Source organism: Panthera onca, chromosome B4 (genome assembly GCF_046562875.1).
Source record: "Panthera onca isolate mPanOnc1 chromosome B4, mPanOnc1 haplotype 2, whole genome shotgun sequence".
In the NCBI taxonomy this organism is placed as follows: Eukaryota; Metazoa; Chordata; class Mammalia; order Carnivora; family Felidae; genus Panthera; species Panthera onca.
Window position 1 is genome coordinate 27,769,846 of NC_138345.1, and position 15,265 is coordinate 27,785,110.

General features: G+C 42.7%; 1 protein-coding gene across 8 annotated transcripts in view; it reads right to left on the reverse strand.

Annotated features, from left to right (window-relative positions):
- ZNF438 (zinc finger protein 438) overlaps nucleotides 1–15,265 on the reverse strand; it is a 171,329-nt gene that overhangs the window by 2,238 nt on the left and 153,826 nt on the right. For all 8 annotated transcript variants that reach the window (XM_060659054.3, XM_060659049.3, XM_060659050.3 and 5 more), the window contains one exon: nucleotides 687–2,505. In XM_060659054.3, coding sequence (XP_060515037.3) covers nucleotides 687–2,505 — 1,819 coding nt within the window. The remainder of the gene's footprint in view (nucleotides 1–686; nucleotides 2,506–15,265) is intronic.

Here is a 15,265-nt window from a genome sequence, read left to right on the forward strand (position 1 = left end):
TCATGGTGCTGATGACAGTTCATTTCAGTGACTCTCCCTCCATCATCCAGTGGAAAGCAGGTGGACTGCTGGGGTTTCTGGCAGACCCATTGCTCTAAGCCCAGCCTGCCAAGCTTTCAAACTACAGAGCCTGCTTGTTCGTAACACCAGAAATCAGTACCCGCACAAGGCAATGATGACACGGGAAATGTTAATCTGGCCTGACAGGAAAACTAGTGCAAATGTAGAGGGCTGGGTCTGGGACCTGAAAGTATGGTCAATATGGGGGACGCGGAGTCCCTACCATGGGTCAGACTATATTCTGGGGCAAACAATGACACTTAGATATAAATTCTGTGGCCACAAGTTTGGGAACATTACTTGTAGAGGGTACCAGGAACTATATACAGTGATTTCCTATTTCCTATTTCAGATGCAAAAATCCTCTCTTTGTGACCCCAGCATACCGCAAACTGGTGTCTGTGCCCCGGCTAACTGGGATTAGAGGAATTAAAGAATCATCACTGCTCAGAAAGCGACGAGAAATGAGATCACTCTTCACAGACATGGAGGACGAGGTAACGACCTTCCGGAATGTTGATCTGAGGAATGTTTTTACAGACCTATCTTTCTGAAGAGGAAATACCGCCCTGTTCTCCAAATCCAAGCACCCCTTGCTGCCAGGCCTCCGTCCCCTTAGCACTCACCTCTCCACGGGTCCCTCGGGCCCTCGAGCGGTCAGGCCTCTGTTCTTTGACACGTCCCCTGGCTGTCTTTCGCTGGGGGACGGCTCCGTGCTGATGACAACCCGGTGCACTTCTTTTAGGTGGCCGAAGTAGACCCTGACGTGGCCAAACACTTTTGCACAAAACTCACAGCACACGAGTTTCTTCAGACGGTTCTCCGCGTGATGGAGTTTCATGTGTGCGCTCAGGCTGCCGGGACGTACATAGGCCTTGCGGCAGACTCGACAGCTGTAAGGCCGTCTGTTAGTGTGTGTGTTCATGTGGTCACGAAGGTGCTGTTTGAACTGGAAGTGGTGGTTACAGACGTGACACCTGTGCCACGGTTTCTTAATGCCCGAGAGTCCGTTTCTCAGCGCAGAGCCGGGCTTCGGGGAGGTGCCGCTATCCTGCCTACAGCCGGGATACTTAGGGCTGAGGGGACTGTTTAACAACATGTCCTGCCCGAGGCTGCCTGGTGTCTGGGGCTGGAACACGCCTGCAGGAGAAGCCAGGGGAGCCAAAGCAGACACGACAATCACAGGCTTGGGCATAATGCTGCGGTATTTCTTCAGAGACCCTGGTTTTTGGTCACTGGATTCTTGCGGATCAGCTTTTACTCTTTCTTTACTATCTTTACACTTATTAAGGACACATTTCCTCCTTTTTCCCTGAAATGCCAAAATTTCATCTGGTACCTTTCGTTTTCTTACTCTTCTCTTTGCTGCCCCACCACTGAGTTTTGCTTTGTGGCTGAGATCTGGTCTGGTGGCTGCACAAAAGGTACTTTCACAGGGGCTCTGTGGAGCAGGTGTCTTGCCGAGCACCTTGGTGGCTGCAGTAAAGCCCTCTGGGATGGAGGATGCCTTACCACAGGCTGCCCTGAGCCCGGGCACAGAGCCATCTGTGAGGCTCACGTCTGACTGGCCTCCACACACCTCCGCTGTTCTCCCTCTGGCATAGGGCAGGATGGGCAGTTTACCTCTGGGGACTGGAGAGATCAGCTGAACTGCACTGCTGAAAACAGCTGGTGATAAAATGGTCATGGCTTTTGTAAGATCAGCTTGTTCTCTCCGTTTCCCACTGGCAACGGGAGAAGGTTTACTGCAGGTTTCCTCACTCACCAAGGTTGCTCTCCCTGGAGTCACTGCGAGGCCCGGCTTGGCTGAGGGCTCTTCTGGTGTGGATACCATCGGGGTGGCAGAAGGGTTCAGATCTCCATGGTCGTTGGTCCCTGGGGGTGGAGAGTCTCCGGGGCCACCATGGTTGGTCAGTGCCGCCATGCTGATGCTGGACGGGCCTGGGTCTAGTGACGGCACTTGCTCTGATTGACCAGGTCTGTGTGGGGGTTTGGGACGGTCAGGTGGGGAGGGGGACGTTTGGGTTTGGGCAGGAGGTATGCCAGCACCACTCTCAGAGGAACTCCGAGTGGGTTTCTTTCTCGATCCTTTGTTATTTCTTGGGGGTTGGTATCGAGGAATAGGGAGCTTCAGATTTTCAGGCAGCGCCAGTCTGGGTTTCTGGATTGGCTGAGCGGAGGCGACATGTGGCAGAGCGACGAGAGAAAACGTCCCCTCCTGTCCAGCAACCTGCATCAGAGCGTAATTTTGGGTGGGCACCCCCAGAGGCTTGGCGTTGATGGAGGGTCCTGGATTCACCTGATCAGAGAGTGATGATGAAGGGCAAGGCAGCACTCTGGATGTCAGGACTTTGGGCATGATTTTTGGTGCAATGGTCCTAAACTGACTCTTATTCTGCAAACCTTTCCCGCTCTGAATCGTTCCAGAAGAGACGTTGGACTCACCTGCAATGACAATGGCAGTATAAAAAGTCACTCTGGTGTAACTGTCCTATTGTGAGGAGTGCAAATAAGCATCATTTCCTCTGCCTGTGATGCGTTCCAAGGCTCACCCTTGGCCTTCTGGGCAAATGCCTGTGTTCCTCAACACCCAGCCTTAAAGTCAACTCCCATTCACCTTCCCAAGGACCAAGAGGATTATTCTCCTCTATGGTTCCAAAGCCCCCAGGATAACATTTACCACTTTCCACAGTAGTTTATCTGTGTGTCTTTCCTACTCAACACAGAGATTCTTGAAAGTTGGACTCTGTCTTTCCCATTCCATATTCCACGTCCATCCTCTCCACGTACCTACTTCCGATTCCTGGTCTCCTTTCCCGCCCTCCCGAGCTGCAGAGACTGTCCTCTGGTATGTTCCGCTGTGTATTTCATTTATTTTATAGACATATCTTGTTTTCCCTATTAAACTTAAGCTTTGTGAGCATAAAGCCTCTATTTAATTCAGATCCATATTTCCCAGTGTATCTTCAGTGGGAAACAAATGTTTCTTGTATCAAGCTCCTTTCTCACTCCCTTCCAGGACGCACCATTTGACCCACTGGCCGGTGCAGTTTGTTTTGCACAGTGGAGGAATTTCCACAGTGAATGCTAGCTTTGTTGCTGTTTCCCGTGTGACTTGTGAATTTCTTCTCACACCTTTCAAACTGTTTATGTGTGCTTTTGCAATTAAATCACCAGCATTAAAAAAGCTGATGTGACACCTTAAAAAATGTTGAATAAAAACAAAATGATAGAAAATGATAAGATACAGAGATAACATAAAAAAGGCATGAATCACGTAAAAAGCACCTGCTAGGACACTAATAGGTACAATTTTAACTGATACAATAACACTTCCAATTCCTTATTTACTAGGTTAACTGAAGACCAAGTACAACTATTCTCAGAGAATAATTAAGGCAACATTTCAATGCACTGCTTCTAAGAACTGAATCATCTCTTATTCCCTGAGACCTCAAGGCCCAAGGCCTGGCTGCAGTAAAGTTCCCCTTTTCTAAGTTCCTCATTTCAGCCAAACTTTACTCCCATTCACGCTTGCTAGGTACCTACACTATTCGAGGGATTGGCTATGACAGGCTCACATCCCCTTTCTAAAGCCTTTGGGGGCAGATGTATTTTGCAATTCACACTTTCAAATTTTAGAAAAGTAACGAGATGCATAAGCCAAATGTTAAGTAACACCCAGCAGGGTCTGCAGAGCATCCAATTTAAACCTACCACCACTTCTGTAGTAAAATATAGGAGTATTCGCAAAAAGTGGGACAAACGGAGGGTTTTTAAAATAGTCTTGCTCTGTTCAGGTTTTGCCTCTGAATGAGTTTTGGTTTCCAACTTTTGATCACATTTTCTGTTTTCTGGGCTTTTGAGAGTCTGGAGCTGTGGATGAAGGACTGAAGAACTCTTCTAGGGATACCAACGATACAAAGATGAACAGACACAAGTTCTACCTTAGGAAGCTGGCAATCTACTTCCATCTACTGAAACAGACAAAAATTTTAAATCAGCCTAAATTTTAACGTCTACAGTTACTGAACTAACAATTTTAGCAGAAGGTTGTTTCTTTTGGCAAAAATGACACTCCTCGCATGAGTAAGCAGCGTAGGAATAAGGTTGAAATGTATACCGATCAGCTTGTTCTAGAAAGTAATCCCTCTTCGGTGAAGAAAAAGTATGTTAAAAACATGTTTCACATGGTGGCCTGCATTGGGGTAAGAAGGAAAAAGACTAGCGCTATGGGAAAACTCAGGTCAGGAGAACCGTGGGATCTGTTCTTACCCTCTTTAGCTTTGTTACCCCAAAGCTCATGGGTGAATGAACTGGTCCATCATCTCACAACAGTCTGTTACAGATTGCTTCTTCTTCCCACATACTTTTATTTATCTTTTGGTTCTCTATCTATAGACTTTAAATGTAAATGCCTTCCATTTTTAGCCTTGTCTTCTCATCTTGGCGGAAGAAGTGCTGAAGTCAGTTGTAAATAAATGTTAAATTGGGATTGAGTTTACAGAAAGCTTAACATTATTGATAGCTTTTGGTTGCTTAAAGACAAGGCTTATTAAATAATTACATTAACAATAGTAATGGTCTTGGAATCTACACAACAAATCGAGGCTGAGGAAGGAAGAGAAGAGAAAATGTCTACTGCATACTCCCAGCGGACTGAGTACAAAAGAACAGGAAGAAAAGCTGCTTTGTCCTTAATCAGTTGTAAATCCTCTTGAAATAATATGTGACAAAAATACATCACAGCACAAGACCCATCACCTCACTCATCTGCTCAAAACTGTCCAAGGGCTCTTCATCTCCGAGCCGGAGTCAGAGTCCTTGCAATGGCCTGAAAAGCCTCATGCCCTCAGCTCCTGGGAACCTCTCTGACTGACTTCCTTTGTTAGCTAAGCTATGCTCCAGCCGCAGTGGCTTCTTCACTGTTCCTTCCACGTGCACACACCCGCTTTCTCAGTGTCTGTACTTGCCGTGTTCACTGCCAGGATGAGCTTCCGCCTTCCAGATAAATGCCCAGTACTTGCTGCAGTGTTTCCTTCAAGTTTGGTCAAATGGTTTCTTCCTGGGGAGCTCCTCTCTGACTACCTTAGTTAAAACTACCCCCGTTCTGAACTTCCCTCCTTTCCAGTCATAATTTTCTGTAGCGCATTTACTCCATCTTACAGATTACATCATGGGCCACTGCCTTTCGTCGCTGACGTGGAGGGCAGAGATTTTGTCCATGTCTCCAGGGTCCAGAACAGTGTTAGGCATGTGGCAGAAATGTCACAGTTATCTATTGAATTTGTAAGTGGTAATTATGTGATTAATGGCTGAAATAAAGAATTCATAGACTGAGCTTAGAAAATCATCTTAAAAAAAAAAAAAAAGAAGAAAAGAGGGCCACAATTTAAAAGCGACCTTTAACATCTCCAAATTTCTAAAATTAAAAAATAAGAAAATTGGTTAGCACCATAATAAAACCCTTTATTCATTTAAAAAAATTTTTTTTAATGTTTCGTTATTTTTGAGAGAGAGAGACAGAGTGCAAGAGGGGAGGGGCAGAGAGAGAGAGAGACAGAGACAGAGACAGAGAGACAGAGACAAAGAATCTGAAGCAGGCTCCAGACTTCAAGCTGTCAGCCTAGAGCCTGATGTGGGGCTCAAACTCATGGACATGAGATCATGACATGAGCTGAAGTCGGATGTCCAGCCAGTTGAGCAACCCTGAGTGCCCCTAAAACCCTTTAATATAAAGAGAATAGGTGAGGCCCACTGACTGGCCATCTGAGGGAGTAAGGGAATGATAAATTATGCTGCTCGGGTACAAGATAAAATAGAGAAACAAGCAAGTTCTGAAAAAGAAACTGCTTTAAAGAAAACAGACATCCATAGAGGGGCACAGCAGGGATTGGAGTGAAGAGAGAAGAGACAACTGGAAATGGAAAAACTGAACCACAGAAGCAGAGGACGGTGATGTCAACATGAAGAAGAGCAGAAATAACAAAGACCAGAAGGTACAGCTGAAGCAACAACCAGTGGTCAAGGTCACTTCGAAGTCTCTGAAGATTTAAGTTGGGAAGGGGCTTCCTATTTTTATGACCAAATCTAAGAAAGCAACCTTCTGACAGTTAAGGTTTCCAGAAGTGAAACTAGATATATTTTACAGAGCCATCCAAAAGGGAGCGAGCTAATTATGATGCATTTAAAGTTAATGTGCTTTGATCGATCTTCAAAAGTTTCTACGTTACGGTGGAAATAAAATCACACAGGAAGAGCAGTGCCATTCAAAGGAAAAGGAGGCCAACTCTGATGTGGGAGCGAAGGAAACCCCTCAGGGTAACTGGTTGTGCCAGCAAGGGAGAACACTGAGCAGTGAGCAACCTGGGCGACCGGAAATGAGAGTCATAAGTGACAGGTATGATGACTGCCAAAAGAGTCAACTCTCAAGTTTGCTGCAATTCAACCAAGTGGATCCTGGAGTAGAAAAGTTAATCAATTGCCTTTATGATCAACAATTATAAGATAATCATAAGAAATCTTTGGGGTGAAAGATAAGGCCTTATTAGATAAATGTAACCTATTCATGTTGGCCTGGATCTATCAGGAAGTATAGACAAGGGTGAGGGTGTCTGTGAAGGTGGTGTTGCACCACCAGAACCATTAATGATGGAACAACAGGGAATGGAGTGATGCATTAGAAGAAATGTATAAGGCAGGAGAACGAGGGCAAGGCCCGAAAACGGAAGAACAACCCCTAGGAATTACTTAAATATGTTCAGCAACAGGGTACTCATAAAGTAAATATCCAACCATACAATGTAATATTATGCAACAGTAAAAAAGAAAGGCGGGGTAGACTGATCTGGAACACTCTCCAAGATATGAGATGTATAGATTATTATTATTGTGTTAGATTAAAAAAACAGTGGGGTACACACACAAATATATTCCTTACAGGCACAGAATATCTCTAAAAGTAAACAAAAGAAACTAGCATCGGTAGTGGCCTTTGGGTTGGGGGGAAAGGAAACTAAGAGGTCAGGATAGGACACGTGCTTATTTCCCACCGAATACTCTCTGCACCTGACACAGGAGGTTCACACCTATCTGCTGAATGAATGCAAGGAAAATGAAGTTTCCCTTTTGAATCTGTTATTAAAAGGGGTACCTTTGGGGACAGTCACGGTGGGTAAGTGTGTGTCTTTGCATAAATGACTGTGTCTACATTACACACGGTGTCTTCTGTTTTTATTTTCCTTGCCTATTTAAGGACAAGAATTGCTAATGATAAGGGAAGTAATCTAATAATCCGACAGGCTGTGCATAACTACCCCCCAAAGTTAAGCACTGAGAAGTATTAGAGCTCATTACTTCCCAAGGACAATGGGAGTCCTGAGAATTGTTCCTGCAAACGCTAGGCTCTTCAGGAGAAAACGAGGCAATCTGCAATAAAGGTCAGTTATGCTACAATAACCACAGGCTTGAATTTTTTTTTTTTTCTTTTTAAAGTAGTTTGAACAATAGGAGTCCTTAGAGAAGCTGAAAATGCTGTTAAGTTTTTAAAGCTCCAAAATACTAGGATGTGTGCTTGTAGGAAGTCTTTCTTGGCAATGCAGTTACTACAGTGGTTTGGTCCACACACATTTACAAGGCCTCCCCAGATGGTGTGATCTACAAACCCTCCCCGTCACCTACTGAATTATAGATCTCAAAGAAGTGTGCACTAAATAATGAGAGGTAGAAATTTCCAGTGACATTCATAATTTCTGGAAATCCTGCAAAATTTCCCATAACACTGTTAAAGAGACTCACAGGACTCTCAGGCACTAAACATGGACTTTTATTAACTGAAAACATAAAAGGCGCACTCAGTAAAATTAATTCTGTGCAATTATACAACGTGAAACTTAATATTAGGATTTTAAGCATGGGCTGTTTTTACTACGTTAAGTGTATAAAAAAAAAACTATTTTGAAAAGTGACATTTACAGTTGGTGAAAAACCGATAGAACTGTGGATTAAAGGGAAACACGGAGGCATTGAGTCCTTATTAGGACTAGAATCTGTGCTAGGTCTTTTAATTGAACCCTCACACAAGCTTTGCAAATAAATATTATTGTCCCCTTTTTACAGATTAAGAAAAATAAGACTTGAGGACTTAAGTAATGTGCTAAAGTCCACGCCATGCAGATCTCCATTCCGATCTGAAGCAATGACCTTCCTCTCTTTCATTCTCTCCTCAAAGGGGCTAAATTATATACCAAGTTTTCCTAATTAACTCCAAAATACAGTGGTATCTCTGAATTTTGCAGAGACAAAAGGGGAAATTTGAAATAGAAATGGCTTGTCATACATATCCCAAAATTTCGATTACAATTAAACGACACTTTCTGAAAGCCCACTTGTTAGGAGAGAATTCATGAACAATTAATAGTCATTTGAAGGTAAAGGCAGATTTTTTTTTTTTTTTAAGGCGAATTTGCCCTTAACATCCATAGGCCTCTGACAAGTCCAGTAGAGTTGCCAGATAATAGTTGTTTGGAGAAAGTGCAATCAATGTGCGTCCTCCTCTGTCACCACCAGAGGACTGGTCTGACAGGCAGAGACCCAGAGGGCAGAATGAGGGCTAATGGTACTCAGTGTCAGCAGGCAAGCTAGCCCAATCGCACTGCCTCACGACAAGGCTGGCAGAGATGCTACTAAGGAATACGTACGAGGGCAGGCAGTTTTCTACAAGCCTGCCCACAACTCACCCCCTCCTTTCCACTGGCAGAACCACAGCCTGCTCTGTGGCTTCTCAAAAGTTGTTCCCACTCGTCCCTTCATTAGTTTGGGCCCGGTTCCATCATCCCATCTGTTTGACCCACCGGCCTGCTGCTCAGCATGGAGTAGTGATTGGGCACAGAGACGAGAGCCCCTGCTCTTGAAACGGGCTCCCTGGACCGAGGCTCAGAACGGAAGTCCTGCCAAAGTCTTAGCCACAGAAGTGCCAAAACTTTTAGACATTGTTTAGGTTTTAATTTCATTAAACTGAAAGACCCTATTTTTAATTTTATTTGTTGGCATCCCTGTTCTCCCTCTCACTTGGCTTTCTAATGAGAAATTCCAGTTGGGGTTCAAACTGTTTCCCAAGATGGTCTCTGGTTAAAACAAATATGGTAAAAGCCTGGAGAAGCAGGAGATAAAAGAAATGCCTCATAACCCAAGGGAGCTCAGCTTATTTTGTTGAAAAACCTATAAGCACGTTTAGCTACCGCCCACCTTCTCCCCAGGGCGCTGTCCAGGCACTGCAGCAAGAGTCCACAGGAATTTATGGAGCAGTGACTACAGAGCGTCCTGTAACATGCGCTGGCAACAGGCACCAGTGTATTTTGTGTCTACAGACTCAGGGTGCCATTTCTAGTTCACTTATCTGTAGCACTAAGACCTCCTTGAGTCAGTACATCTAGGACCCAGATCTCTAGCAATCTGATACTATACAAAGGAAATAAGCACTTCCTAATCACAGATCTTGTATCCGGAGCCCATTTTTGTCCATTCTCTTTGCACACTTCCCTGCTGTGCAGAGTTATGCAGCTAAGATAGCTAAGGCCTTCTCCTTCCCTCCTGTAACACCACTAGTGATATCCAGGCATCCTCCCTTCAGGACACACCTTTGAGAGCTGTCTTGACAAACCGTGAATTCACTACCTAGCTCTGCAAGAAAGGGAATTCTTGTTTTTGGAGCACCAGAGTTTCTTTATTTCCTGGCACTTATCGAATTCTTTACATGCACTATCTCATTTAATCTCCACAAAAAAAAACCGAGTTAGAAATTACTGGTATGTACGTTTTATAGATAAAGGTTTCGAAGCTGGTAAGTAGCAGTGCTGGAACTCAAGCCTTGGCCCAGCTGCCTCCAAGGTCTCTTTCCACCTTTACATGCTGCCTGAGCTATAATGCACGGTTATGGCCACTATCACGGTCTCTAGTGCAAACATGGTTTTGGGGGTCAGATGTGGTTTCAACTCCTGGCTCTGTCTTGTGGGCTGGGAAAGTCATTCCCAGTGAGCCTAACTGTTCTCATTTACAAAAATGGCATAAGAGTATCTCGCTGCAAAGGTCATGGACAGGATTAAAAGAAAAAAGGACCCAGGAAAAGTGCCAGGATAGCGCCTACCAGTTAGGTACTCAGCAGACATTAGCCTTGCACTTTCTCTTGACAAAAAGCCTGAGGTTCCTGAGTTATTTTTGGTGGGTAGAAAAAAAAAAAACCACAAATGTTGAATGCTAATCATATGGAAATAGTACTGAATCCTTAAACTGATGTTTCTTTGTTGAGAGGTAAATGAAGGAAAGAGGGAAGAAATGGCTATAACTTGTGAATCATGGTCCTACTAGAACTGTAAAGCATTTTTTCCTCCCTTTCTCCAGCCACCTATTACCACAGCTCAATCTTCCTACATCTGATCAATCCTATCACCCTCTCTTACCCCTGCCCCTAAGTTTTACACATCCCATTGACAAAGTGATAATCAGATGAACAGTTACAGTGAATAGGAGTTAACATATGTGCATTTTAAAGAGCTGTTTTGTGGGGACACTCCTCCCTGCTTTTGTTTATACTGAGTATTGATGCTAATTGCTGTTGTTCTCAACACTGCCTGGGAAGAAAATAATAGCTCCCCTAGTAGACCTTTCAGGGGTGGGGGTGAGTCCAGGTCTCCATGGCCCTGGAAGGGAAGGGGCCCAGGGGAGAACTGGGGACACTGGCCACAGGTCTGCAGGACTGTGAGAGCAATGGCCATGTGATTGTTTGATTCAGGAGGAAAAATAAGTGGACTCTCACAGAGCGTACGGGCAAGTCAACCACAATTTTGAAAGCACGTTCTTGTAGATTTCAGTATTTTGTTGAGGAAATCATTAAGAAAGAAATTTAAGATAGCTCGAATACAGGAAGAAAAGTTGGGCACTGAAAGAGGAGCCCACAAAACTGAATTAATTAGACATGTAAATGTATCAGGAAGCGAGAGGAAACAAGCATTCTTTATGGAAGAACTTAAAAGCTAATTAACTAAAATGTTAATGGCAATACAAGGAAAAATAATACAACATGGTTTGTTAAGTTCAAGTAACTTATTATTCTTTTTGAGCCATATAATTCGTGTCCCAAATGAAATGAAAATTTAAAATGCATTATCATTTAAAATATATTTTAATTATCCTCAATTTCAATGAATTTCTCCATCTTAATTATCAGTCCTTTTATCAGTCCTTATTTCTGGGAGGACTTTTTGATTTCCAGTACTTCTGATGAAAAGCAGTTGAAAACTATATGAAATCTTTTAATTTTTAATACATTTAGGAATACAAAGTTATTAATCTTTTTGGCCAAAAAATGATAACATGCCCTAGGTCTTATTCATTATTAGAAAACAGTCAATTTTGTATCTTTACCCAAATCTAAGAATGACTAAGTAGCATGAAAATTTAACTAAAAGCTAATGACCTATGGGGGGACACAAAGCAAGACAAGTGGAAATTTTTGAAATGCCTTATTAACCCCATTCTCTCATTCTTCATCTTGTTGTTAATATTATTAGAATTATTAAGATTCAGTTGGGTCACATAGTTAAAATTCAGAAGACCTTGATAACTGAACTTCATCAAGGTAAAAGCAGCAAATTATTTCATTTGATGTTCTACCACTCAGAGCAAATACCTGTGCACACTGTCTTTCCAGGAGATTCCGACATTTTCCGAGTCAGTTGTTTTTCAACACAATGGGTGAGCGAGGAAACATCTCCTGTGAAAGAGCTTTAGGAAGCTGCTAAGATATCTCATGGCAAGAACTCTTCCATGAACAAATTAAAAATGGGCCCCTTCTTTTTAATCTTATATTTTAATATCAGTTGGAACAGTTAAGTATCCAGGATGAGTAACAAGATGACAGTTGGTGACGAAAACCTTTTCCTTCGTGGAATAAACAGAAAGATAAGGTTTCACCATGCAAATGTGCAGTCAGTTGGAACAATTAAACGAGGACACAGGCAGAAGGTTCTTGCCTTTGGTCAAAATACCAGGATTATGAAACCAAAGTGGTAATAAGGATCATGATGTTTCAACACCAGTATGGTTAAAAGCAAGGGACTGGAATCACGAAGATACTCTTATTTTTATACTGTGATTTCAAAAGTAGATTTATTTTATAGAATGGACATTTTTAAGGAGTATGCAAACCGCCTCTTTAAAAAATGAAATAATTGTTCCACTGCTTTATGGCACAGTTTTACAGATGTTTTATTTTCACTTCTGATTTATCTTCAACTCACAGTGACTTATAACACTTTCTGCTGCAAGTTCCTCTATACCTCAGCCTTTATGTCAAATAGCTCATGACTTGAAAGTGCAAATACACAGGACTACATATTCCTTTATCATGTGCATAATTATTCCCTAAAACTCCTGCTTGTAAATCTTGACTGTCACTTATTTCTTAGTCAAGATGCACCTTGAATAACATAGAGACACTACGTCTAATACTGACACACTGAAGAAAATTAAAAAAGAGGAAACGAAGCACCGGGTACCCACAGGTACTGAGGTAACTGGGTCAGCAGTGGTTACCTTTGTGGAGCCGACCAGATAGGTTGTATGTGAGCTAACCAGCAAATACAGATTCTGAGATACATCTAAGGTAGGTAATCAGATGCTGACGTGAGCTACTACAGAGAGTGAAATCATCAGAGTTGGAAAGCTGTGGGACCACTTTGGAATCCTTTCCTTTTGAATTCTGCCTGGCTTCTCCTCCATCAACACCTTTATTACTACACGGATGGCAATGACAAAGTGTGGTTGAAGGAATGCATACTCTCATCTATGCCTCAGAAACACGTAAGAGTTAACTCTCCATCTTCCCTGAAGAGATTCAGTGATTATGTGGTCCACCTGTGTTCCCTTTTCCTCAAGGCACTGCACATTTGTATGTGTGCGCACGCAGGTTGCCCCGGTTCTGGAGCTGGTGTAGTGGCTGACCATCCGTGGACATTCCTAGTATATGGTGGGTTTTGCACATGACTGTCTTCCTATGGCACCTACCCCACCTGGCTTGACATTGTACTCTCCACTCCCACTGCTAACTGATTAATGCTGAGAAATCCAACCACTGTGAACACTGCGAAACATTACAAATTTAAAGTTTCCAGTGTTGAATTGCAGACCTAGTCCACAATCTTATTATTATTATTTTTTTAATCCCTAATAGACTCCCTTCAGTTCCTCACTGGGGCTAGCTCAGGTTTCTCCCATTGCTTTTCCGAGGCACTCTTCCTCTACCCAACCCCCACCTTATTCCCGTCTCTCTCACCAATGATTTTTGGCACTGATCTTGCAATGGACTGAATGTCTGTGTTCCCCCAAAATTCATATGTTGAAATCTTAATGCCCCAGTGTAATGGTATTAAAAGGTGGGGCCTTTGGGAGGTAAATAGGTCATAAGAGTGAAACCCTTATGAATAGGATTAATGTTTTTATAAAAGAGACCCCACAGAATTCTCTTGCCTTCTTTTGGCCATGTGAGGATACAATGATAAGATGGCAGTTTGCAACCCAGAAGGGAGCTATAAAGGGGAACAGAATACGTGACCCCAAAATATGCTACTTTGGTAAATGAATTATTTTGAGCTGAACATAATCGAGATCCAGAAGACTCCAGAAAAACTTTTACCTCTTCCTAACTACCTAAAAGAATTCTGCTAGGGGGCCTGGCTTAGAGAGAGAGCTATTACTAGACAGAACTTTTATCCGAATGCCTTATCTGTATGGCATGGCACATATCTAATTATCAAATATCTGCTCTATTTATTATCCTATGAATTACCGTCCTCCCCTTTGGAGCCCCAGGCCCCATCCTGTTCCTTAGCTCAGGGTGGCCTATAAGCCTCAATTATGGGACTTGTTTTGGGGTCTTATTGTCTTTGTGGGGCCTCCATTCATACATAACTAAATTTGTTTTTCTCCTGTCCTAAGTTAATTTGATTATTGGATCAGCCAAAGAATCAAAAAGGGTAGAGGAAAAATTTTTCCTCCCCAACAGCTGTCACCAGAATCTGACCATGCTGGCACCTTGATCTTGTACTTTCAGCCTCCAGAACTGTGAGATATAAATTTCTGTGGTTCATAATAAGACACTTATTCTATGGTACTTTGCTATAGCAGCCTGGAGTGACTAAGACCTCATGGAGAAAAGAGAAGTCATCAGGTAGGAACTCATTTACTGTTCCTTCTTTCTCTTTCTAAACTCTCATATGTCAATTCTATAACACAAATAAATTTACTTCTTCTGGAATAAGGGGAAAGGAGGGAGAAGCACTATCACTCTAAATATACAACTCATCCACCTCAAGTCCTGAGACACTAAAATGTGAAAAAAATGTGCACTTCAGAATAAGGAAATGGGAGTATTCCCAACCCTGTTCTGTGTCCCATGCTTCTCTCCATACCCTTCATGCTGGCTCAGGGATCCTCTACCATCAGTGAGCTTCCATTCTTCCCTGACTCCTTTCTAGAAGTACCTGCTCAGTCCCATAAAGTCACCGCTGTCTCTTTCTCTGTTTTAACTGTCCTTCATTATACTGTGATTCTATTATCTGTCTCCTCCTGCTAGAATATAAACTCCAAGAAAGCAGGAGTTTATTTTGTTCACTGCCAGGACCTCAGTCCCTAGAGATCAGTATCTGGTACACGGTAGTCACACAAAATGTTATTTACTAAACGAGTGAACTATAACTCTCAACCGTATTGTCTTGCTTTCTCTTTTGCTTTTGCTGAACACAAAAATATAAAATCCAAAATGCCAATAAAGATTATTTGGGCTCTATCTTGTCTTCAAGATACTGCCCTATCTTCTTTTTTTTCTTCATGAGAAAACTTAATAGTTAGTATGTATAGTCCTTGTCTCTACTCATCAACTTCTATCCATCCTTCAATCCCCTACACCCCAAATTCCATTGTGAAGTACTAAAATGTCCTTCTGTCAGGAGTCAGATTGGGTGCTTAATCTATTATATCTCACTTAATCCACCACCAACTCTTAATATTAACATTTCCAATCCACAGACATGGAAACTGAATATTTCTTTTAAGGGCGCAAAGCTGGTAAGTGAAAGTTAGATTTGAACCCAGGTCTGTCTGACACCAAAACTGTTCCCCTTCCATTCCATCACACTGAACTTATTACTAA